This window comes from Manacus vitellinus, unplaced genomic scaffold, assembly GCF_001715985.3.
Source record: "Manacus vitellinus isolate BGI_N305 unplaced genomic scaffold, ASM171598v3 scaffold_3_pilon, whole genome shotgun sequence".
Classification (NCBI taxonomy): Eukaryota; Metazoa; Chordata; class Aves; order Passeriformes; family Pipridae; genus Manacus; species Manacus vitellinus.
Genome location: NW_021940535.1, coordinates 4,088,653 through 4,116,190, shown reverse-complemented (window position 1 = coordinate 4,116,190; position 27,538 = coordinate 4,088,653). Strand labels below are relative to the sequence as shown.

Below are 27,538 nucleotides of genomic sequence, written 5' to 3'. Positions count from 1 at the left end.
TAACAATTTGTGGTTTATACTGTCTTTATTTCTGCTTCTGAGCTAGAAATCTGGGAAGGTGGTTAGTGAGTTGAAACATGGGGGATCAAAGAATTGAATATTTTGAATAGAAGAGGAAGAAGTGAGAGCTAGGTGGTGCAGCAGGAATATCCACTCAGATCATTTGCTGTCTGAGTCACTGGAGATTTTCAGGGTGATGGGGGAGTTCAGTATTAAATAGCCATTTGGTTCACTGCTTTTAAAGAAAAGGATATGGAGTAAGAGAAGCGGGCAGTACATCAGCCTTCTCAGAGATGGGCTGTTCACAACAGAGATTGGCAGCACTTGCAGGGCTTCCATTGAGATGAATGTGGTATGTAAAAATAAGTATGTGAGGCAATAATTCGTTATTTATTCAAAGCAGATGAGATACCATGAAAAATTAAATGGAAGATGAATATGGAATGATTCAAATCTTGGTAGCAAATCCAGCTGTAGTGTTTTGAACTCTTACTGCCTTCGGACTTCCTTGATTATGTCCACTGCTTTGCCAGCCCTATGAAAGTCTGTGCAGCAATGTCTTCCAGTGTATTGGAACGATTGTCTGCTTAATGTCTTCCAAATTCTCCATTTATGTATGTTGTTTCTAATCTTCTGTGTCTTCAGAAAAAAACAGCTGAATTCCTTGAAGTATAGTTGTTTGGCTCTTAAGTCTAAGTGGGTCTTTCAAGGAACATGGAAGTCTCCTGTCCTCCCAGACTAGAACCTGCACCTTACATCAATGTTGGCATAAGAGCAATGACAGAGCAGTACCAGAATTACTCTGCCCTCTTTGGAGTTATCTATGGATAAAGCAACTGTGCCTAGTTAGCTAAAAAAACTTGGAGAAACTGCCATATTTTCCTGAAGCAAAGGGAGATCTTGCTCTTAGTTATTCCAGCTCAGCAGGAGAAGGGCTTAGTTCAGTGTTGCATCATGCAAAGCATAGGTGTTGATTGAGTTCTAGTTGCAGGCACTGGTGATGATGGCAGGTGCTCAGAATACGGCATAAGAATTTGATTTTCAAGATGAGTTGAAGACTGTTAGAAGTTAAGAGAAGATGTGGCTTGAAGCTGAACTTTACATGATGCAAGTGAAATAAAACCCTCATCCCTGTTTGTCATGTCAATTTAATTTTTTTGCAGAGATGCTTTTTTGAGAATACAAAACAAGAAGTTTGGGGAGTGGAAACCCTATGCAACTACATCAGACATCTTAATGTTGACTAATAACAGCAATCTGTCATACAAACATATGAAAATTGGCTGTGCTTCATTGGTAATGTTGATCAGACTGCATGGCAGTACCTTCTGTCACCAAAATGATTTACAGTAAGTGTGCAGATGTTATTACAGTGACCTACTAATTCTTCTTGAGTGAGGGATTCTTTTTCTTCTTGCACATGATAATCTTGGTTCCTTTAAAAATAAGATCTGTTCACTCTCAGACAAATTATTTAGAACAAATAAGTAGTTAATAAAAATGTCTGGTGCCATAGCACTATGTGAGTTTTAATATTAGCTAAATTTTGGCTGAGCTTGCTAAGAATAAAGGAAAATGCTCTGCTGTCAGAAGAGACATGTTACTATCTTTTGCAAAACATACCAAACACAAAGTTTTTTCTTAGTGCTATAGTCTTGCCTAAATCTGTGGTGGTTCTCTTCTACTTCCATTCTAACAATCTAGCAAAACCCTTTACTTGCTTACTTGTAATTTGAATGAATTGATCACAGTGGGTTTAGATTTTTTTTCCAGTGAATCCATTAAAAAAATTTATTTTACGCTCCACTAGACTGCATTCAGATACCAATTTTGGTGTTAGACTGTCACATTCAAAAAACTATCTGATTGAAAGCTGCTGATTTAAATTTCATTTGCATTGCATGCATAGAAGAGTTGAAAAGAGTTAAAGTATCTAGGGTATAAAAGTACAGACAGCATAAAATGTCTAGAAGTGTAACAGTAGTTCATGCAGGTTACATGAAGAAGGAAGTGTTAAATAACTGTCTTCTTTTACTTAGTAATAATATAATTTAATTAAAAAAACCCAGCTTTTGCTTTAATTCTGCTGCAAAATCATTTTCACTGCATGTCTCCAATGTGATTCATTCAAATGAAAAAATAAGTATGTCACATACTTCCTCTGTTGTGGTATTTTTATTTTTACTTGATGCAGCATGTAATTCTAGAGTGCTTAGTTTTTGAATTTCTAAAGGAAGAATTTCTAAGATAGATAAAATGGGGGTGTAGAATAGATGACGATTGCTACCTTTTTATGGTAACTTCTTTCTGTAAAAGTCACGGTAAAGAAACTAAGTATTTAAAGAATTTTAGTATATGAAAAGCAGAGATAAATGTGCATGGCTATGTCTTCAAAAATTGTGGAGAAGAGGGAGGTGTTTGCCTTAAGCAGTTTTTTATCTGGTTAGGATTATGATTACTTTACATGTGTGTACCATGATGGTTCTGGTGCTATAGATTGGTCCTTGAATGCCTAGTCACTTGTTTTCACAGTGCATGCTAGAAGTATTAATTTATTGCACACTTGCAGGACTGAGATAGACCAAAACTTGCAGGACTGAGATGGAGAGAGGCCAAAATCAAAGCCTAACAAACAAAGAAGCTAGGAACCACTTAGTGCTCAAACATGAGTTTGGACACTGTGCTCTGACGGCTTGCTCAGGTCACACAAGATTCCCATGGGAGCATCAGCAGCTGAACCTTTAGTTGATGAATGTTGTCTCGGTGCCTTGGTCTCAAGACATTTTCTTTGTTAGTCTTTTGGATGGGGATTATAGAACTGCAGGTTGCAATGCATAGTAAAAGTAGGGCATTGTCTCCAGAAGCCATGGGTGGACAACTGCTAATTAGACAGATATGGAATAAAAGGTGTTGGGGTAGTTTTTGCTTGTATAAGGAAAAACTATCAAGTGTCTGAATGTACTGTAATCTGCTGATGTTTAGAATATGATCTGCCGCTTGAAAAGCAAAGCCTCTTAAATAATTTTTGTAGTCCAATTCAGGCACAGGATTGCCATCCCATTATGTAAGGAAAAGCGCAATGAGTTCCTGATAAAAGGAGAGCAGCTCTAATGCCTTCTGTCAGTAGAGAAAAGCTGCTTTCTATATGCCACATGTATTGCTTGTGTATTCTTTGGATGCTGGGGATTTTGAAACATGAGTTTGAAGGAAGATTGGGAAAGAGACTGTAACTAGGCATTGCATGGACTGGGGAGATATACTTATGTAGTGCCTATGTGTGAGGGGAGATACAGCTGAATAAAAGACTTTAGGAAATATCAGAAGAAATACCTAGAGGGATCAATTGTGGTGTGGTACATTTTTTTTGCTGGAAAGAAGCAAAACCTCTGCAGCTTGAAAAGTCTTTTAATCAAACTAAACACAACATTTGAGAGTGAGTGGAGAAAAACTTTTTCTTTAGAAAGATGGACAGGATAACTGAAAAGGTTAGTTTAATCTCCATGCTTTATCACCTGATTAGTGTATATATTACCTTCTCACAGCAAATCAGGCCCTGGAAAATGTTTAGAAAGAGTTTTCTTTTCAACTGTCCTCATCACTTCAGAAGTGTCTGACAAATCTTTAGCAGAATGGGTTAAAGGGCAGTCACTAATGTTCACCATTGTTTGAAACTGCTGTGCAGGGAGAGGCTTTTAAGTGGGAGAGTAAGGCATTAATTGGCTCATAGGGCTGTTCTGGGCCTGCTCAGTGCAGACATAGCCTTCCTTGCTGTGAACTAGGTCACTGGGAAAACCTGCCTAGCTATGAACCAGCTAGTTGGCCGTCCAGGGGCAGTGGCAGTATTTTGATCTTTTTAGACTGTGAAACCCACCAAAAAAACCAGAGGCTTTCAGGATGAATTTTGTTGCCCATTAAAACTTGGTTATGTCCACTACCATTTCCAATCACAGCATTGCCTAGGGTAGAGACATAACCATCATCTACAAACCCCAGATGGAAAAGAACCAAATATTCAGAAAACTTCAGAATTTGGGGGACTATATATATCTGCATATATTGCTATGTCCATGTGGATGAGCTTCAGACTTACAATTCAGGCAAAGTTCAGTGAAAATAATATGTGTGGAAGACTTGCATGAGCTAAAATAAAAGTTAAAATTGCCCCTTCAAAATGTGCACATATAGCCTTGCTGAGCTTCTGATGCATCTTCTCACAGCTTTTTGAAGCTGTAAGCTTTTTTTAGGTCTCTGATCAAAATGCACAAGCAGATCTTGATATCTTTTTTTCTTTTCTTTCTAACAGCAGTAGTTTAAAATAGAGGATGGGCAGGAGAAAGGAAAGCAGAATAGGAGAAGCTCACGGATGTGATTATATGTTAGAATAGTATGTTATGGAAATTTTATATTGTACCTTACTGTCCTAAGTACTGGTATCAATGAATGCTAGTTCAGGTTCACATAACTCTCATGTTACCCTGGATAGCTGATGGGAAGCTCAAAACACAGTCAAATGTTCTGGAGCCTTATGCTTTGTCTAGGCAGCAGTCAAGGAAATAACTTGTCTTGCATTTTTCATATTCCAGATAGTTTCTTAGACCAGTCTGCCCTTGTGCATGTATGCAGTTCCTTTTGACGCTGGCATTTGTGTTTTGACATAGTATGTAACTCTACTTTTTTTGCTGCATTTAGTTCCTGCAAATCTGTTACAGCTCTTTGCACAAAAGGCTGTGGCTTGCATTTTGAAATACGAATGTGCCCTGACAGTTCCATTGCTCTTTGTCAACAGCAGATGCAGGAGGCCAAATTCTACTCTCAGTCATGTTGGGGAAGATCATGGGATCTGATATTTCATATAGATGTCACTTCAGGCATACAGCATTAAAAAACATCAGAGTGGGCCCCCTGCTTTCTGGAGATGGGCATTCTGTGGTTCTGTGACATATCACCTAAAACATAACCTCTCCAGTGGACTCTGACTGGTCAGAGCTCAAAAGATGGTTACTGGAGTGGGTTCTGAACAGACCCTGTTAGAACAAAAAGACGACTACATAGTTCCTTTGTAGTGTTTGTATCTATTATGTTGTGTTAGCGTGCTTTTGCCAGGGATCACAGCTATCGATAAGAAAAGCTAGAAATGTTGACTTCAGAGATCACTGTTCCTATATAATGCAAAGGAATATCCTATTAGGAGATATCTAGGGTATACCAATGTAAATTATCTTATTGCAAAGCTCTGTATTACTTGCAGTGTAATTGCTATTAGTTGGCTACCCATTTTTTATTTGGTTTTACGTCATATTTTTCACCCATTCAAGGCTTGAAACATTTCACATGTGTAATGGAAATATATTCAGTACAGTAAGCTTGGATATTCTGATATCTAATTGAACTGAGTAGTTGTTTATATATCACGTGGAAAGGAGAGATGGGGAGAAGGATGTACAGCCCAATTCCAAGTGTTCGGTTTTTAAACCTGCAGCCTCTGCCTATTGAAATGCAGACCTTGAAGATAAAACTGGTTTCCTGTTTACCAAATAATTAAATGCTCTCAGATCTAAAGACTGAATGTTTATTCAGCAACCTCACTTTCAGTTGAAGCCCTCCACAAATAAAAAATGCAACAACTGCATGAATATGATGCGTGACCTTTTATTATTCAAGAATCTACCTCAATTATGTAGAAATATAGCAAATAGCCTGAATTTCACTTGGAAATGTGTTCGTACTCAGTGGAACACTTGGTAGTGATGCAGTCAGAACTGCTGTCCTGGGCAGTGGTTTAATTCCCAAGCTTTCCCTTATGTCTGTCAGAATGTCAGCATGTCAATTATTTCTGTTCCTTGCTCCCAGATGACTGGTGATCTTTGGCAGAAATGAATTGTAAAGCTCAGTGGTGGTAGTTGCTGCTGTTGTTATTATAATTATTATAATTATTATTATTTATTTTCATTGCTGTTAGCTTTGCTATATGACTTGTTAAAATACGGAACAATTTAATTTTATTTTGAATTTGTGAAACCTGTTTTCACTGGCCTACATTAAGATTAGGCATTTGAAAAACTTATCTGGTCTTAAAATTCTTGGACCCATAAAGCTCTCTTAAGTACAGAAGTCTATAGCTAAATGAATGTGCCTTTGAGTTTGGCACCCTTTACAACATTGTTACTTCTGACATGAATCTGTTGTGGCATGGCTAGGAACTTTCCTCCAATTACTTCCCAAAAGCAACATGTCTTTTATCGCAGAATCACAGAATATGCTGAGTTGGAAGGGACCCAAAAAGTATCATTGAGTCCAGCCCTTAGCTTTGCACAGGACCATCCCCAAGCGTCACACCATGTGCCTGAAAGTATCATCCAAATGCTTCTTGAACTCTTGTCAGGCTTGGTGCTGGGACCACTTGGGGAGCCTGTTCCAGTGCCCAACCACCCTCTGGGTGAAGAACCTCTTTCTAATATCTAACCTAAACCTCCCCTGACACAATTTCAGGCCATTCCCTCGGGTCCCGTCACTGGTCACCAGAGAGAAGAGATCAGTGACTACCCCTCCTTTTCCCCTCACAAGGAAGTTGTAGACTGCAATGAGGTTTCCCCTCAGTCTCCTCTTCTTCAGGCTGAACAGAGCAAGTGACCTCAGCCACCCCTCATTTGTGTGTTAATTTTCTGCCTGTAGTTAACATGGAGTATGTACGGATAACAAAAAAATATTTGCTTCATTCTGCATTACTGTTTCTGATATCTTATAAATATATAAGCAGGATGTAGACCTGGTGTAGCAGTGCAGGCATATATCCTGTTTTCAGCAATAAACCTCCTGCTTTCTCAGGCACCAGCACATATTAGAAATGTTATATGAACTGCCTGTCCCAGATGATCTGCCTAGAGAAAGCAAAAGAGACATCCATAAATTTAAATTAGCTATTTCCTTTATAGAGAAGGAGAAAAATGACTGGAAAGAAAAACTGAAGGAGGAAAAAGAGGGGATAGCATATCATTTAAAATGTTGAACACAGAAGCTGATCTACATTGTGCTAAGGATACATATAGTCTAGCATTCTCCTTTTGATCTATATAAGATGATCCTGAAATTATGGGGTGTTGTAGACAGTGAATGAACTCTCCCTACAGAAAGTTTCTTCTGTTCCTTGTGACATACAGCTCTTACACTGAGGCTGAGAGGTTTTAGAAAGTGACAGACAGAACAATAAGAAGGAAAAAAAAGAGTATTATCTAGGCACATGCCTAACCAAGTTAGAACTTCCTACACAAATTGTAGGCAGTCAGCAGTTCATAAGAAAACTAACAAGTAGTGGGAAGTAATCAGTGACTTTCCTGAAGGATCAGTCTTGGAACTAATCTTGCTATTTTCATTATTATCCCAATACCAAAAAGAAAAAAGGAGGTACTAAATTGTATTGATAGCACAAATTTCAGAGTTTTATACACAATAGGAGGATATTTCTCTTTTCAATTTGCTGCCTTTAGGTAATCAAGGTCTTTGTACTCATCTTGTACATGTAGATAGTTAGATAGTTGTGTAAGAAAGTACCCTTTTTTTTTTGCACTTAGGACACATTTGGGGTCTGGTCTCAATTAATTCTGTCCAGTAATCAATATCTGAAATGCAGCTCACTCTCACAATCCAAATTCTTTTCAAAGTAATTGCATATCTCTGAAACTAAGGACGTACTGGTAGATATTAGGTGAGGAACAAGAATTCTGTTGCATAAAGCCTGTCTGAATGCAAGAGAGAGGGACTAGTTATACTGGTCATATGTATTTAAATAAAATTTATGATTAGATGCCTTGCAGGGAATTTTATGCCATCCAGGTTAACATCTTTTTTGCTATTTTCTATGCATTTTTCATAGTCGTGTTGCTCTTGGGTCCCTGGGTTGCTGGCAAAGGATCATGTTAAGATAGTGTTTAGGATGTCTAAAATTTATCAGCCCAGATCCTTGAAAACATGCCTTGCTGTTTCCTCCGTGTTTTTCTTACCTTGAGATGATCTTGAGAATTGGCAATTAGTCTGGAAACTGAAGTCAATTCAGATACAGTGTCTGCTTATTAACTTTAGTTCTTTGTAGTGTCTGTCATCCTATGTGATAAAAAGCAAAACTTGTTAACCTGAAGCCCTTTTAACATAAGAAGAAAAAAAAAAAAAGAACAGCAACCAAAAAAAAAACCACAAAACCCAAAATGAAAACCTGTTCCATTACTGTCCGTAAAGTGGGATATTTGATGTGTAGATGGCCTCTCTTGCTCCCTCCCACCTCAAATGACTGAATGTCAAGGAATAACTGCATGCCCTATTGCTTCAGCTTTGTGGGCATAGGATTTGTGGTTGGGCAGCTTTTCTGTTTGGTGCATTATTTTAAGAGAGTGCTTGACTGTTATTTGCATTGTCAGTAGTGCAAGTGCCAAAGATAGTATTCATTTTAATATTGGTTAAGTATAATTACTACATTTTTGAAAATTATACAGTTCTTAGTATTGGTTCGAAGTGTGTCCAAGTCAACAAAAAAGACTCTCATCTACACGACTGGGTAGTGGCTCACTCTGTCTACAATCAGGACTACATACTTCCCTTCTGTCAGAGACTGATGCAATTCCAGCACTCTGATTTCCCTTACACCAGCTACCTCATATCTTCTTACATAACTGCATACAGAGAGTACCTATTCCTGTTTCCAAGTTATTTTCCAAGAAAAGCAAGGTGCTGCAATCAGTCTCATCAATAGGTTAAGATCCAAAGGGCCTAATCAGCTTGGTAGACAGAAGCTTTTCACGGTGCCGATTACAGAGGGAGCCTGACCATCAATTAAAATTTCTCTCTCTGAACCTTTGTTTTTCAGACAAGGAAGGGAACATAAGGGAAATTTCAGAGAAGATCCAAAAATAGCAGGTGGCTGTCACTGCTGTGCTGTGCTCATTTTTAATCATCAGATTGGAAAAATAACATGTTTGGGTTGCACAGGGATGTACAAAAGTAGGTCCACTGTTTAAATGCCAGAAATGGGTATGAAAAGATATGGGTTGTATATATGCGACTTCGGCTCCTGACAGACCTTTCTCACACAACATTCTTACCTTTCTGCTTGGTTATTTAAAAGTCTTAGAAGATGTTAGTGGCCTTCTGATAGAGGTGTTTCAGTGACGTGTGTATTACTGCACTTTCTGACCTGTAGGTTAGTATTCAAGAGATTTGCTTTCGTTCACCAAACTTAATACATCAGAAGAATTTGCTCCATTACAGATGAATACTTGGAATTTTTACAGCAAATGATTGTTAACTGTACTGTTTGGTTTTTGTTTTGTTCTGGCTTTTGTTGTTTGGGGCTTGTTTAAGCTTGGGGCTTTTTTGTTTGGGTTTGATTTTTTTAGATTTAGAAACCTTTGGTTTTCTGCTTTTCAGTTTCTATTAGGTGGCAAAGGCATGTTGGCTTTCTTTCTTTAATATTGGTCAGATACCAACTAAACAGACTCATATTTTGTCCATTTTAAGTAATTGCTACAATTTCATGAGCAATAGACTTTTCTTTTGAAAGGGAGCAACCTAATTAATGCAGAAGAACTCTGTCATCGCTATTATCTCAACATAAAATGTATGGTATCAAAAAAACTACCCTCCACCAGAAACCACACGCTGCCTTGCTAAAAACAAAATCAGGAAACATTTTATTTACTTTGAAAAAGATCATATGAAAATGGGGGAAGGGAGAAGAGGTTGCAGCTGTTGCAGTCAAAATTTCAACTACAGAGCTCTCTCTTTTATTTTTTTTTAACACTTGTCAAATTTGACAAGTTCTGGGTTGTAGAGCTATGCATATGTTTACATATATTTACTGGTTTTGTTTGTTTAATAAATCAAGTTATGTTATATAAGGTTAGAAGTGATGGTCAAACCTGAACATTTTTGGTTTATTTGTCAGTAATGGGGCTTTTCACTGGAGTGTGTGTTTCAGTTATTTGGCTTCCGGTACATATACTTCAACATGATTAATAACTTATTTTAGTCAATCTGAATGGCAGTGTCACTGATGTGCAATTGGATGAGTCAAAACATCGTCAACCCCAGAACTGAGGGCCAAGCAATCTGTACAGTATTAACTTGATGCTGATGCCAAGCAGTCAGCCAAATTTGAGGCCAAAGACTGAAAGAAAATACATTTCACTTAATTAAATATTTTTGGCTATTTAAAAATCCAAAATAATTTTCACCAGTTACACATACTTGTTTTGTTCTCCACTACAAAAATGAAAAGACAATCCATACAATTAAGCTGATCTAAAGAGAAGCTGTTTGATATTTGTTATTCGACAGTATTTGAAATTCCCCAAAGAAATCAGTGAACTTAACTGCTTTACTTTCCTTACTTGCATCATACTCCCAAAATGCAAAAGACTTCAATTCACAAGTTTCCTGCTGGTTGTAATTCATAGACATAAACCAGCTCCATTAGTTTGGATCTGTCATCCTAAATCAGTCTTCAGAAATTTACTGCCTATAGGAAACCTATGCAGCTTTTATGGTTATCAGTAGCTCAAGTTAGAGGTTCTTGTTCTGTCTGTCTCTCTACAATCCTGTCTCTTTAAATGTTTTCAGAAACCTCATGTGACATTCTAGCCTGACTCATATTTATCCCATGCTAGACTTGGTTTCAATTCTGGTAGAGTTGCTTTGGATCAGCAGTGGAACACTGGGTCAACAGTGTTGGGTTACTGCTATCTTTGCAAAAGATGTTTCCCAAAATATTTTTTTATTTCTGGTACTGATTGAATGCTCTGGTCTCACACCACCACCCTCCTATTACAGATGAGTAGATGTCTGTTATCTGTTAAACTTGTTTGGTTATGCATCCACATGCTTTTTTTAATTTGCTAGGCCTTATCCAAGACCCCCAGTCAGATCCTGCAGTTCATTTCTGTTCATCATTCTGTATAGAACAGCATCTCTTGCTTGCATCCATGTATGCTTTTCCCTAGAGTTGCTTTTCGGTATCAATTCCATGGAGTCCAATTCAGAATGTAAATACTTGTCTGCACATTTGGGTATGAAAATGTTTGAGGCTTCAAAATATTCGGGTAACTGAAGATAGTATATGAAGAATGCAGAGGTTTGGAGTTATTCTCTGTGTAGACAAAAGAGGTAGAGGATACCAGAGAGGCAAAATGAAATTCCCTGGGGCCAGAAATTAAAAGGAAGAGAGAACTAGGAACCCTCTGCCTCCTTACTGTTAATTGACTTCTTCAAGCTCTTAGAGGTGGAAATACCGCGTGCCAATAAAGCACAAATGAGGGAAATGTATTTTAGGGAAGTCTAGAGCACATGATGTGTGAGAAGAGGCTGAAGTAAACTGGTTTGTTCAGCTTCCAGAAGACAAGGTGAACAGCAGATTGTATTGCTGTCAAACTTCCTAATGGGTGGGCAGAGAGAAAATAGAAAAAGACTCTTCTTTAAGTTAAGTAGGGACAGGAAAAGAAGCAACAACCCCAATTTGCAATACAGGAGATCTCAGTGAAAGGCACTGGGAAAGAAAATTTCACCACAAGAGTGGCCAAGCCCAGAGAATTGGAGTCTCCATCCTGGGAGGTGCTAAACATGGACTGGAAAGGGCTTCAAGCAACCTGAGCAAATCTGTCCTACTCTGAGCAAAAGGTTGGACCAGATGCCTTTGAAAAGTCCCTTCCAACTGAAATAGTGCTGAGAATCTATAGCTCTTACTTAGTTGGTCAGTGGGATATTAGGATTGAGTGGGTTCGTTACTGTTTGGGTAGGTAAAATCTAGGGAAGGAGCATGTTTAGAGATAACATTAGTTTTTAGAGGTTTCTTAGACTTTGTCTGTGCTGTGATTTTGAGAGGCTCTATAGGCTGTCTCCTTTCTTCTCTTTTGACTTGAGGATATCTGTCTTTCCTGTGGCTGCCATTAACACTATACATAAGTGCATCTGTTTGAGATGTATACCTCAAAATTGAGCCTCAGTGCACAGGAATTGTTAGAGGACTGAACTGAATGTCACTGGTGCACTCAGTGAGCACAGTCAGATACAGGCTTCGAAAATAGTCTCGAACATCTTGTTGTATGAAGATCTTGGAGATAGAGTACACATTAGGATATTTTATGTATTCTAATTATATTCTCATGCTCAGAAAGATAAGAGAAAGAGCAAGGATAACTTTCTCTTAATAAAAGGTTAAGAAGAACATGGGAGAGTGGACAACTACACACTGCTTTCTCCAAACACGCAACGTGCTGTGATGTGTAACATTTCTAAAAATTGGAGAAATCCTGAAATGTTCAGATTGACATTTCAGTGCCTGTCTAAATTCAGTGTCTGTCTGAAATATAGGGTTCAATAATCCTATTATGTGTGTCTGACACACTCCTCCTTCTTTAGCAATGTGCCTCCCATAGCTGCTATAATAAGACAGAACAGCCAAAGCCTAATATTGTGTGCCTCATCCTATCATTCAGCAAAGCTATAGCGTCATCAGATGCAATCTATTGTGTTCATTCCTGCTGTGTGGTATTGATTTTTCTAACCTTTCCTAATGTTAAATTTGTTTGGCTTTTTAACTTTCTTACAAAAGGTTAATGTTATTAAGTTGAGCAGGTATCTATAAAACTACAAGCGTTATTGCCTATCTTGCCATTGTTATACTGTCCTTTCATTAAACTCTGGCTGCAGTGGGTAGCTCTGTCTTGAAGATTTTTGTCATTCCAGAATAATGCAGTGGAGGTTGAAAAGAACTGCATTACAATTGTCATCCAATTTCGTGGCATAAAATATTGGATTTGATATATCAGGAGCAACAGATTTATCTGAAGCTCTTAAACCATGAGTGAACATGAACTGCACAGACATTAATTCCAACAAGGCTGTAAAGAGAGTGCAGGATGATGCAAGTGCTGCTGCTTGTCCCCACCCCCAGTTCGATCTGACCATACCAGTCTCTTTGACATTGTGGCAAAAGGAGCAGTTCTAAAATCTCTGTCAATTCCAGAACTGGTTATCTGTTTGACATGGAAAGAGAATGAGAAATCACAGTTTAATTTGAAGGAAGTTGTGGATTTAATGGTAACACTCTATCAACATTTTTTGTTATGATGATCTACAACAGTACTTGTATAAAGCATCAAAGGTACGAGCAGTGAGTAAGCAGTTTCAGGATACCCCTCCTAAGCCACAGCACCTTCTTGGTACCGATATTGTGGGTACAGTAATGTACCTTTAATGAACTGTGCATTTGACGTCCCATCCACATATTTAGATTGGGTTTCTGTGATGGGTATTTGAGGCCTTTTATGGTGAATATGCAGAAAAGACAGTAGCAGGTCTGAACATATGTTTTCTATGTGTGGTACATCACAGCTTTCTTCTGGACTGTAGTAAATGACCTTCAGTGCTCTCCAACCACCATGCTAATGTTATCTTGCCTTGATAGTACCTTGTAGTTGCTTTAGAATATTTTTCATATCGAAGAACATCCTGAGAAGCTGGGCAACAATGGAACTCAAGTGAAATGTTCTTAATAGTAGCATAAAATAATAAATAATAAAATAATTTAAGCTGGTTTAGATCATCACTTAAAAAAAAAAAAAAAAAGAACTTGGCACTTTGGTCTTCCCTGTGCGGAAAGCAGAATTGCAGCATACCTGCAGCTGCCAAAACCTGCCTGTTCAAGGAGCTCAGGCTTGTTAGTGAGTGCAGGAGTATTTCATAGTGCTGAGGGAGAGTGGAGGTTAAATTTTTTATTTATAAATTGGTACCTATAAAATGCTTACTTCTGCCAATGCTGTGAAGCCAAGGAATGGCCCTGGCAAAAGACAAAAAGCCTACCTTCTCTACTACCAATTTAAGAGCTGGTAACTGAGGTTGTGTCTCTTCTCCCATGCTCAGCAGTAGCTGTCCCTGCCATTGATTTACTCTTTGTCTGTCATGTTCTCATGCCGTTCAGCGGCTGTCTGAGAAAGACTGAGGAAGTTCTGTCTGTTCAAAGTTTCTCGCAGCTTGGTGTCTCTTCCCACCATCAGTGCTGATATTGAGACTGTCTGAGAGCACCCCATCCGTAGTGAATGAAACATCTTTTCATTTAGAGTGGCTTTGATTAGCAAATCCCCTTTGGTAGTTTTCAGATCCAACCGTGAGCTTTCCGGGTGGTCCTGAACACCCGTATACCTTTCCTCGGCTCCCTTGGTGTCTCTGGCTGGTGTTGCCAAACTCACATGTTCATTATAGGCTCCAGATGGCTTGTGTCCCTTCTTCTCCTGCCAATTACCCTTTTACCTTTCCTAGTGAAGAGTGGAGATGTGACAGCTCTTCAGGTTGTTTCATGCTTAGCACTGAGTCCAGGATCCAGCTACATTTTCCATAACCCTTTTGTGGGGGCAACAGCATCACTACTGCAGTGGAGGCCTCTGATTACATGTGCTGTTGCAGCAATATGATTCTTCATCCAGGCAAGCCTGAAAAGATATTTAGGGCAATATCAGGTATCAGAAAGGCTATTACTTTTGACTATGTTTCCTTTCAGAAGTTTTTGAGGAGGGAGGAGAAGAGGTATAATAAAAAAACATGTCATTGTCTTCTCCTCCCTTACCTCTTCTACTTCATCCAAATGCAGCCCCTTCTGCATTATGGCTTTATTTGGTTTTATATGCATTCTGACTGTGTGGGGAAGCACCTCAGTGATAGTGTATGTTTTCCTATGGAGGCCTGTTACATTGTTGCATGCAATTCACTAAACTCCACCCATTCACTAATCTGGGAAGTTTTGTCTTGTGTGCCTTTATTTTCACAACTAATGTAGATGCAACTTCAGCAATTTGGTGTTGGTTGTTGGTTGTGGTTTGGGGGTTTTTTTGGGAGGAGGGGGTTTGTTTGGATTTTTTCGTTTGTTGGTTTTGGTTTATGGGTTTTGTTTGCATTGGGTTGGGTTCTTTTGATGTAACAAAATAATGCACTTTATAAACACAGGCACACATACAAATATTATATAGTCTGAATGTTTTTCTCTTATCAGTTGTTATTGTGTATAGGAGAAAATTAAAATCCGTCAGGTAAGACAAAGATAAAAGGCTTTTAAGGGAACCTTGTGGTACGAAAGGGAACCTCTAAATACAGCGTGTATGGTTTTTACTTTAATTTACAATGCTTCACTTGGTATTTTGTGTTCTTGAAACGTCTTTGAATAGTGACTTTATGTGGTAGAAGCACTCCACTTTTCCTTACTCAGCTTTTTTTCAGAGGCTTAGGAATTGCTTTAGTTCTTAATTAAGAAATCTGAACTCCTACTCTTCTCTACTTTAACATACTCTCATCCATAGTAACCCACTGCAAGGAAATCACTGTTGGATCACTGCAAATTAACTTCTAGAACTGCACCGGGGTCTGGAAGCTTGAACACTTTTGTATGCTTACATTTATACACATTTGAATATATGTGAGAGAGAACAGTCATTTTCATGGAAGTTACTGATCACCCAGGGCTTGCTACACCAGAACTTGCTCATTCAGCAGAGCATCATAAAACGTGCTTATCCAAAGGCACAAAGGTACTCAATGGGTTTTGAACATCTACTCCTCTAGCCATCAAACTGCTATTTCATAGTAACTTGTTAAGCTGGGACCTACAGTCTTTGGGCTCTATAAGGGTGATAGTCTTTTACTTAATTCTGCATCTCCATGCAGAGACTCTGAGTTATTGACTGCAGTTAAATTCACCAAAGACATCATTAGTTCTCAAAATTGAAAAATGATTGACTTTTTTTCTCTCTCTGTTTTACTGCTTCCTTCACTAGGGATGTGAGTTAATTGAGACCATGGATCAGGACCTCACAGATTTCACCAAGTGTCTTCAGATACTCCAGAAGAAGATAGAGAAGAAGGGCCTCCAGGTACAGACAACAAATCTTTTGTCTCTGGTTCTTAGTAATTACTCTTTCTCTCAGTGTATTTCGGTTTATCTTATAAGTTTACACTGAAATGTAACTAGTTTCTGTAGCCTTGCCATTCTGCAGTTTTGCCATAATTTACTGCACACCTTGTAAGCATTGATGCTTCTGCTAAAAGGAATTATAAAGTGTGTCAATGAACAAGTGTTGGCTTTCTTAAAAGGCAGCTTGCATTGATTTCTGTTAATGAACTACCCAAAGTACAGAAGAGCTCCTTGTGGTTGGTGTTCAAAGAAAGAGTCCCACTTTGGCATGTAAATATATTTTCAAGACTTGGCACACTAAGCCTTGATGTTCATCTCCTTTCTCTCCCCATCCAAAGGTGAGATGGAGAGAGGGAATCTTATCCTGCCAATATTACATATGGTAAGCAATACCTCCTTCTGCAAACAGTTCCCCTGGAATCAAAGGGAGCGTTTGCAGAGCAAGGAACGCACTAAGCTTAAAAGGAGCCATATGGAGTTGTCAGCAGCTCATTTCATTTGAAAGGCAAGGAAGGCAACGTTCTGCCTCCCATTCCACAGTTTAGTTTCGGAGGCCCACTTGTTTTGTCTCTCTGAGAAGAAAAGTTAAAATTCCTTAGGAATTTCAAATGTGGTGGGTCAGTAGCAGATGTGCTCTTGGAATTGCTGCCCTTTCCTCCCAGTGGAACAGTCATTCATAAGGGCTGACCTCTCTCTTCTGCTCTTCACCTGTGGGTAAAGAGAGGAAACATCTGCTGCATCCTCTTACCTAAAGTGAGGGCAAGAGACATGTAAGCAAATTAAAACATCACAACATGGAAAAATATGCATAAACCTCCTTTTTCACCATTTTCATTGTAGCAGGATAAGGAAGTTGTCTGATTTTCTGAGATCACCATACTCCACCAAAACAGCAAGGGATGGAAATGCCAATACCCCTCTCTCTTTCTTCTTTCCTCACTCCAGGCTGATAAAAAATTAACCACTTTTTCCTTAAGCTGTTTTGAAATGTCATGTTCTTCTAAAGGAAATAAATGTCCATGGGACATTTTGGAGTGCTGTTGCACAATGCCCATCTGCAGTTGCATCTCAATACACACTGTTGTTCATCAGAGTTATTTTCCCCATCAGTATAGACAGATATGGGAAGGTTTCACCATACACTTCTCTTATCTGTTTGGCTGTGAGCCAGGAAACTCTTTGTATGATAGTTTATTTTCTTTTCCCCTATAATTTATCATCACAAGGGTTCAGAGGAGTGTCTTCCCATCCAGAATGGCAGTGATAATAAGTGCCATTGGAACAGATGTGCCTAGGATTTGGTTTGAATTTGGCAAGTAAGGTGCTTTCTTCTTAACAGAAATACCCTTAGAACGAAGGAGAACTTGAATGTTTCCTGAATTTTGTTCATTATCAAATCCCAGCTATTATTTTAGAGGGAATTTTTTTAAGATATCACAACATGTTTTATAATGAATAATCAATGTATGGTTAAAATAAGAGCAATGGGAACATGGCAGCTACAGATATGTTTCAACAATAAGTAGTCTATTTGTAGAAGTTTGAGTTCTTTGACCACTCTCATAATAAAGCCGTGTTGTGTTGGCTAAAGGGTACTGCATTGTAATCCTGGATGATATTCTCCAGAGAACAAGCCAGAGTGTCATTGCAGTAATGCACTAAACCTAAGATTTCCATTCAGTTATATTTTCATGCCATTACATATAAGAGATGTGCTTTAAATACAAGTTTTTTAGACATGTAAAAAGTAACACAGATTAATTTTCTAAAACTAAGTACCATGTTCACTAATCCTAGCTACTTCTTGTTTACAGTCTATTCCATCAAACATAATAAGATGCTATCAGCTGATTAATGCACACTAGCTACAGCATCATGCATTTCTATTTTTGGTCTTCTGCATTCTCTGATATAAGGTCATTGACTCAGGCAGATAAAATGTGAAACTTAAACAAATGGAATACAAAACTGTATTACAATTGTATAAATTACAAGTTTGGTTTCCAATTTGCCCTTTGTTCAGAAGCACTGAGTATAATTTGTTAGTAGGTGATTAGCGGTTCTTCAGAATGTCCTTGTAATGAATGCATAGCTTGATGTCTGGTTTCCCAATAGCACAGAGATTCTGAGCACTTGCAAAATACACTGTCCTCAGTTTATGGATGCAACCTCTTGGCTCCTCTGAAACTCTAGCCACTTTAAATACTTAAATTTGTACTTAATTTGGGGGTTTTTATTGGTAACATTCCGCCATAAAAAATGCCAAGTGGTAAGATAAAGAAGGAGTTCTTCATCTACATGTAGTTTTTTTGACCTCAAGTACAAACTTGCATGTCACAAAGTGGAATTTTTTTCCTTCTGGAAAAAATATCATAAAAGCTTTCCTTTTAACTGAGAGTATTAACTAGGTGGAATATGTCTTACTGGTTCCAGGAAAAATATGTGTAACACCAGTTGGGGTTTTTTTCCCGCTCTGTCTTGCTTATCCAAAGTATTTGTCAAAGAGAAATATGACAAAGAGACATTACAAATCTGTTTTCTCATAAGTTATAGTTGAAATAGCTAAACAAGGAATGTATCTCTTTAGTATCTTTAAAAAAATGATACCACAGTCATGATGTGCTTACTGCTCTTTCTGAGTAGCAATATGTTAAGCTGGGAACTAAATTGCATTCGGAGTATGCCATGGATTCACAATCCTGTGACATAGTTTGTCTGGATAAAATTCAACTGTGAGTAGCTGAGGTATTTGAAATGGATGTTCCTTCATTGGTTGGAGAATAAGTTATCATTGATCTGCTGTACCGAACGGATAAAATTTCTACTCTGATTTATCAGTCACCTCTGCAGAAGTTCTATGGCAAGGAGGTTTTTGAGATCACGTGAACATATGGGGACAATATTTTGTTCCGAAGGAATTAAGTTTGTCTAATTTCCTTTCCATGTCTCTGCATCTTCATCACCCTCCTTCTCTTCCTTCCTGATCATCCAAATAGCTTTTCAACAAATAACTTTTGAATAGAGGAATGGAGTACTGAAAGATAATCATGTCAAGCAGTTTTCTTGGATGTCACCTGAGGGGAAGTGGAGATGAGATAGCTACTCAGTATCTATCTGGAGAGAAGGCTGCAAAAAAAGTTGGTTTTGATTTTAAAGGTGTTTAGAGAGTTCAGTTTGAGAAGAGGCCTTAGAAATGTCTTTACAACAAGGAAATATGCATTTAGAGTTGATGGTTAACTGAGATACAAATTTGGGAGAAAAAATGCATTAGTTCCTGAGCATCTTGTTTGATATAAACAGCAGTAATTCTGTCTTCTAGAACAATTACCCAAATTTGTGACTGCTTTTTCTTTATTTCCTAAACAAACACTCTTAGACTAGTTTTAATACTCAGAGTCATTTATTTCTAGTTTACGTTGCATATTTTTGTTGCATAGGCAAGTCATGCAGAAAGCAGCATTTGGGTCATTTCATGAAATCTAAGTCACCTAATTATATGTATTTATAATTGCATACTGCAGTGATTTTAGAACAAAATTTTGCAAGCTAGAATCAGGCTTAATCTTCCCTCTCCGCAACCCTAATTCATTTGTGAATTGCATTCTATTGGATGGGTGAAGCAGTGAAGTACCGCCAAGAGAATCTGACTCCTGAAGTTTCTTTCCAACCTAAAGGCTGCTAGATATTTCTCTTCTCTTTCTGCATGACTCTGAATATGCATGCACACACAGGTATGTGCAAGTACATTTGTAAATGCACACATTTTCTGGCAGTGCACCATTCTACCCTAAGTGGTGCTTTTTAAATATCTTAATAACTCTGCCTTTATTGCTTCTGTGTGTTTCTTTCACGTTGTTTATGGTCTATTAGGTGTGCACACTAATAGATTAAAGCTTTACTGCTTTAATCACTATTTAATTCATCCTACAGTTATGTGAATACTTTCCTTTCTTCATTACAAGGCCTTCAAATAAACTTATTTCTGCCTGGTACTGCTTTCTGTTCTTAACTTTCTCTCATCTTAACACAAGATATTTCAAGAAACCAACTGAACTGGCAAAATGATAGGCAAGCTTACAATATCTCTTATTTAGGGATCAGCAGATCTTGCGTTAGAAGTGTACACTATTATCTTCCATTTGCAGATCAGAAAGCAGAAGTACAGAAGCAACTTGTCCACAGTCTCCCAGCATGCTAGTGGTACAATTGGGGATGATACTCCAATTCCCAATCTTCATCAAATGCTCTTTCCATAACAGCATCTCTGGTCTGACTCACAGGTAGCTTGTAGCAGCTCACACCAGTGAGACTTGGAAGTGTGTTTATCAATTTTGCAGCTCCAAGAAGAATCCTCATAATATAAAGACAGATTTAAACCTTTATCTTTATCTCAGAGTTACAAACTCTGCTTTCTTTAACTATTTCATCTAAAATACCATTTAGTCTTAAAACTAAGCTCTGGGACTTTTCATTTAACTTTATTATCTTTTCTGCTTAAAAAAAGTTAAAGCAGCTCATTTAGTTATATGGGTTGAAGATATAAAAAATGAATTTTATTGAAACCTACATGCCTTTTAGTGTTTTAATGTTAGTGTGCTTAAATTGATAAAAGTACCAGTGTCAATATGAAAAAGGGAAAATATCCAAACCAACTCTTCCTAAAAACCCTTGGCAATAAAGGCATACTATACTAACATTTCCATTTTCAAATTACACTTTAAAGGTTCAATCAGTCAGCAGTCTAGGATATTAATTCTTTTAAGTGAATGCAAACATTCTTCTCTTTGCACTTTTAAAGAGTCATATCAGTCCACTTTCTTTTCTGTTGAGGGAGGCTAAACATAATGTTAGTGCAGTCCTCTGTTTATGAAGTGCCGAAGACAATGAAGTGATGTTCATTTACCACCTTCAGCTATGCAGTGTCCAAACAGCTTATTAAGCCCTCTCTGCTTTGTCTTACATGAGGAAAAAGACCTTGAAGGAAAACAGAAAATGCTCTAAAACAGAAATTAGAAAATACTTTAAAAGAGAATATTTTTTTTTATATATAAAGAACAGTCCTACAGAGAAAGGGTATAATTATTGCAACTACTGTGCTCTGTTCGGCTTAGGTTTGGTTTTTTTCTATCAGTTGAGGTTATTCCTGATGATTTGACTTTTTTTAGCACTAAATACATTGGCTTCCATTCCTGACTGAGTTGTAATTTTGCTGCTCATGTTAGTAGCTGGTAATTTCATGATGGAACACTACTTGTTTTCATTTCTGAAGACTTTTGGGGATCCAGGACAGTAGTGGGAAGGGCTTTTAAAGCAAAACTTAGGAATGAGGACAGTCACACCAGAATTTGGGAACAAGGAAGTGAATAAATACCAAAATAGGAGAGGCGACCTGGAAAATACCAAAGCTGACATGGAGCTGGAGAATGAAGCTTTTATAAGAATCATGGAACCATAGAATCATTTGGTTTAAAAGGGACCTTAAGCATCGTCTAATTCCAACTCCCAAGCCGCAGGCAGGGACACCATCAACTAGACCAGGCTGCTCATCCAACCTGGCCTGTAACACTTATGGGGATGGGGCATCCACAACTGCTCTGTGGAATCTGTTCCAGTGCTCCACCACTGGACCTGAAGGACCATAAGTTTGTGGCTTTATCTCCAAATCCTATATAGGAGGCAGGATTGATAATAAACCTGTTCAGTTTTTGTGGCACCATTGAGTTTTTCTTCTTAATGCTTCGCGGAAGGAGAATAAAAAATGCAAATGAGATATATTTTCAGGGAAGTTAAATGTGTGTAATGAAAAGGTTCTTATCATGCCAAGTGCTGCATCAAAAGATTTTCCTGAGTTATTAATAGTAATCCTCCTCATGAACCTTTCCTGTCCAAAAGAAACAAATGGATCTAAAGTGTATCCTGTTAATTCCCACTTCTAAAATGTAGAACTTCATAATACCTTCCAACTGGAGTAAATCCCTCCTATAGGGTTTTCAGACATATCCTTTTAACTCTAAGGTTCAAGACCACCTTCCAAGAATGCAGTGTCTAACCCATGTTTCCTACTGAATTATTTTAATGCTTTCCATTGTTAAAGGTATGACAAAGTGCATTTTGTGCAATACAGGATATCCGAACTTGCCAGTTCCCAAAGAGAAGCACCCTAATTTCATGCCAAGGAAACAAGCTGTCTACCTATTCCACTATAGCAAGACACACCAAGTATATCTTTGTGTTAGAATAATTCCATGCTAAATGAGTGTCTGCAAGAACACAGTGCATCGTATACAAAGAAATTTTCTTATGTAATCCTTCTGTATTCTACTGGGGCTTGTATTTGATCTAGGATTCTGAAGAACACATTGATTTCAGTTTGTTTGTTTAAAAAAGTTAAACCCTGTATCAAACATTGGGGAGAGGAAGAACAAGGGGAAAAATACTGTTTATTAGGCAGTTCAGGGGATTTAAGAGATCAAGGATGTGCTCATTAACAGGACTGCAGAAGCTAATAAGGAAGCCAGCTACTGTTCTCTCAGCTTAGTCAAAATATATTTGAAACAGAAAATGTGAGGTTACTACAGGTGATGTACTGCTCCCTTTGTAACCACTAGTTTTGTCCTGTTTACAACTCTTTTTCATAGGAGATGTGATTCTCTCCCTTCCAGCCCCTTCTGCTTTACAGGAGCAGAGCTCCCTGATAGCAGGTATTGCTGATGTAACTGCCTCCATGCTGGGAAAATAGTCAGGCTACACTGACATACCATTATTCTCAAAAGACTATCATACTTGAATTGACAGAGTCTTGGAGGTGGATATTGTAGTAGGAAATGCTGAACAACCATAACTTTTGACACCAGGAATTTTTGTGCAGTTCACAGAGTGAGAGCTCAGTTTGTTGCCTGAGATTTTCATAAATAACTTGTTTGATTCTTTTTCCTGCTTGACACATGAATACTGCGGTGCTAGGAAATTTCCCATGAGTTATGAGTATTTTTATGAAAATCTTTTTAGTTAATGGTATTCAAGTTTCTCATTAAGCATATTAAGAAATTTGTGCTAGTATGGTAAATTTTAACTGCGAATTATAATAGTCAGGGCATTTTTTACATCTCAAATACGGTTTCTTCCTTGCTAAATTGAGATGCTTGTCAAGAATAAATGACAGGGGTTTGGCTATTGTTGAGATAGTTTCATAAAAACTTTAGCAGTTTTCTACATTTGTGAGTGTAAGAAACACTGGCTTTAGAGAGCGCACTTTCATAACTTCATGAACTGCAGTGATCTGTTCCTTGAAGCAGTAGATGAATCAATCAACAAATTACCTTCTCTTCTGTTTTTATCCTCTTCAAGGAAACTTATTTAACCTCAGTAGTGCATATAAGAATGCTTCCTTACCAGTTTGGGATTCTTTTTTTCGCATGACATTTTCCCTCTTTTTGTAATATTGTATGGCCTTTGAATAGCCAAAAGAAACACTGAGATTGCAATAGTGGTCAAAGCTTTTGAATCTGGTGGCTCCTCCTCTTTTTTTTTTTCTTTTCCTTACCTAGAAAGGAGTATTAGGGGCAGAGGGGAGAGGAAGGTATTAAGGCTGTTGGAAAGTAAAAGTGTGTGGCTGGTGCTATGCAGAAATGGTTTAGCCTGTTATTCCTGAGGCCTTGTTGTCTTCTGCAATCCTTTGACTTTCCCTGACATCTATTTCTGCACCGCTTCACTGACACCAGTGGTGTTCAAGAAGGGGCAGAGGGGCTTACAGTAATTTAACTCTTCACAAATATTGTGAAAATGAGGCAGCCTCATAATATTTGAAACGCCCCTACAGTATTCTCACTGTCAGAGAAGGCAGTAGTACAAGCTCAACAGAAGTAAGGTCTTCATAGCAGAGCTGCACTGGAAAGCAGGCTTTGCTAGTTCTGATGCTCACACTGCTTGTTATTAAATCACCTACCTGTTACTTTGACTTTTTCACTGACGGGATGGTCTCTTCAACTTGCCTAAAGAACTCAGCAAGTTTCCCTTTTAAACTACTGAACAATTAAGCACTGAACAATTAAAGCTCAATATTTTGTTCAAATTAAATGTTCACATAAAATGTTTACAGCTTCACAAGGGCCTCCAGTTTAAGAAATCATGCTTCATTTCTTTTAAGTGTGTAGCTAAACTTATATAGTCTAGAGGACAGTGTAGAAAAATAAAATAGATTCTGTAATTATTCAGGCTATGTGTAAATTACCTGCTATAAATACTGAACCTATGCTGAAAAGGAAAATTGGCATCCAAATCATAACCTACTTTCTTCAATATAAAAATATATCCAGCCTCTTATAAACAAATGTATAAATTCAAGGCTTCTTTCTGCAAATCTGTCTTCCCTTACCAAAAAAAAAATATTCTGTACAGCCCAGGTATTCAGAGAAATCACTCAAAAGAGGAACCATTCACAGAATAAGGCCTGAGAGGCACAGGAAAAATTTTCCATCTTTAGTTTCAGGTCTTATATCTGTCCCTGGAGTGTAATAGGATAGGCTATTATCCCCTTGTTCATCATGAAGATTAATGTTCAGACCAGCTGAAAATATTACTGTTCTGTTGGGACCTATCAGGAGATCTTCAGACCTGTGTGAACCCGAGTTGAAATATTTTAAACAGCAGAGCTAACATCTTGCCCTACCCAGGCACAAGTGCCTCTTGCAATTATGTCCTCTGCAATGCTGCTGTGGGAGAGTTAAGGTCTCCCAAAGCTCTTCCTTATTTGTGGCGTCTTTTATACAGACTTCACTGCTAAATGCTATGATATGCAGCGAAAGTGCCTGAGCCATTACCTCTTACTCAGATGAAATAATAAAAAAAAAAATTATATATATAATGGAAATTGAGATTTTTAAATTTTCCATATTTTGTATGGAATGTTTCCCCTTAAAAATCTGTTATTCTTTCCTTAAAATTTGACACCTAAACTTAATATGACAGAATTGAAATAAAAATAGGTAGAAAGTTAATTTTAAGGAATAGACCCACCTGGTTTAGGAAGTCACAGGAAAAGGTCTCACCTCTCAATAGTGTTGAATTCAGCTTTCCATGTTCATGGGGGGATGTAAGCGCCCGAGGGCTGCTGGCAGAGCATATCATATAGACACTCTTGTCTACAGAAAACCTACCCCCTTGCCTTGCAATAACACAGGGGTTTTTTATCTTCCTTTGTGGGCTTTCCAAGGGTCCCAAACCAGCATCTGAGCAGGAGCTGAAACAAAACCACACAAAGGTGTGGTGGGGAAGGAAAGGGAGATTTGTGGCCAAGACACACATCTTCTATTCATCCCAACCTTCTAGAGAAACAGAAATAGTAAGGAGCTAAGTGATGAGGGTTATTAGTTAGCCTGAAGTGGGGACTTGTATTGGGTTTTGTGTGCCCAGGTGCTGGCAGGGGCTGCAGGGATGTCAATGAGGTGAGGTCTTGCTGCCCCATGCTGACCCCTCAAACCCGGGCAGAGAGGGACGACAGGAAACAGGGGAGAAACGTCCTTGCCAGTGCTGAGGGAAGAGCAGGAGGAGGGACAAGAGAGGCTCTGGCCACTCTGTTCCCCTGGAGAGCCCCTGGCCACTGAGTTCCCCTGGAGAGCCCCATCAGAGCAAGTGGGTCTCTCCTGAGGGAGCTGCAGCCTGTGCCGGTATCTCTACCGGAGCAGGTGTCTGCCCTGCAGCCTGTGGAGGACCATGGTAGATCAGATAGCCACACTGCAGGCAGCGGAGAGCCACATGCCAAAGCAGGTGGATGTGCCCTGAAGGAAGCTGCAGGCTGTGAAGTCAAGCCCAGGCAGGGGCAGGCTCCTGGCAGGAGCTACAGTATATGAGGGACATACAGAGAAGCAGTTTGTTCCTGAAGGGCTGTACCCTGTGAAGGGGTCCCCACACTGTAGCAGCAGAGTATGTGAAGGAAGGAGTGGCAGAGAGGAGGTAGTGTGAACTGACCACAGTCCCCTGTTCCCCTATGCTGCTTGGGGAAAGGGGAAAATAGAGGAGTCAGGAATGAAGGAGTGAAGTTGGGCTTGGGAATAAGAGGGGTGGTGGAAAGGTGGGTTTAGTTTTCTTTTTTCTCTTTCTAACTTGATTTCTAATTGACAATAAATTAAATTAATTTTCCCCAAGTTAAATCTGTTTTGCCTGTGATGTAATTGGTAATTAGCAATCTCCCTGTCCTTGTCCTGACCCATGAGTTTTCTCATCTCATTTTCTCCCCCTTTCCTGTTGAGGAGGGGAAGTGAGAGAGCAGCTGTGTGGGTGCCTGACAGCCAGTCGAGGTCAACCCACCACAGAACTGTAAGGGTCGTCACAGGAAATTGTCAGGGCCCAAGGAGATTTGCGAAGGCACACACACTCTTATTGATATAGGATATATATCCTGTTTGTGGGCTGGCAGGCAGAACATTGTCTGATCTATCAGGTCCTGAGTAGCCAGGGACCTTCCTGTACAAGATTGTCTATCTGCCAGCAGGCTGCAGCAGGAGCCACAGACCAGGCAAGGCTCCCTGGTCTGGATCATGACCTGTATCCCTTGGGGAGGCTTTTAGGGAGACTCTTTGCGGCAAAGAGCCTCTTCCTTATGCAGTGCCCTTCCCACCTGCCAACCCTTCAGCACAGGCTGCAGACTGGCTCTAGTTGAAGGGTATGGAATGACAGGCATGAGCACAGTGGGGTGGGGGCCCTGCTGGCTGGGAGCCAGCATGTTGTACTTCTGTTGACCCGCTGATCTTGTGACAACATGGAAATGTATTGGAGGGAGAGGAAGAAAGGCTACTACAGTAAAGATTGACGGCCAGGGTTAAGTGAAATATAAAATACAAAACTCACAATTAATAGATTCTCTTGAAGAGGATGGAATAATTTTTTTTCTTCCTTGAGTTGTTCATTGATGAGAGGTTTTAGATAGTTTGTGTTTCTTTTTTTTTAACTCTTGGAGGCAGTATACAAAATTATTAAAGCCACAGCATGTGCCCAACACAGTGTTCACAGATCATTAAAGAGGGTTGCTAGACCATTTCAGCATAATCTTTTTAGGGCCTCCTGCATTGCTGCTAATACAAATCCAGGACTTCCTTTATTAGGGATATGATAGTTTGGTTATTGGTTTTGTGCTTCCATGGGGGCGATACCACGGTGAGAACTGTGGATAACAGTGGTTCAGTTATGGGAGCAGAAGGATTAGCCTGATGCTCGTGAATGTCTTTTCATACTGCTTTAAAAGATGAGGAGATTTTATGATTTTTCAGCAGACACGTGATTGATAGTCCTGGAATCCTTGTTCATGCACAGAATAAATGTGTCTGGGTCAAAACCAGCACACATTTCCTACAAAGCCTCAATGAATAAATTGCTTTAAGAGTTTTAGTGCACTTTTACTTACTCACAACAGCATGGTAACAGTCTGGAGTGGGGACAGGCCTTTCACCCAGAAAATGTGAGGCAATAAGGAATTCCAGTGACCCTGATCTCACATGCAGAAGGAATTGTAGAGCTTTCTCCAGCTGACCAGCAATAGCAGAGTGGGAATTATTGGTGTCCTTACTCCATCTGAGACACAGTGAGAACTGTTTGATCAAGGTC

General features: G+C 38.9%; 1 protein-coding gene across 1 annotated transcript in view; it reads left to right on the top strand.

The window, feature by feature from the left end:
• TPK1 (thiamin pyrophosphokinase 1) overlaps positions 1 to 27,538 on the top strand; it is a 239,763-nt gene that overhangs the window by 99,531 nt on the left and 112,694 nt on the right. Inside the window, exon 4 of the mRNA XM_018075854.3 lies at positions 15,804 to 15,899. Coding sequence (XP_017931343.1) covers positions 15,804 to 15,899 — 96 coding nt within the window. The remainder of the gene's footprint in view (positions 1 to 15,803; positions 15,900 to 27,538) is intronic.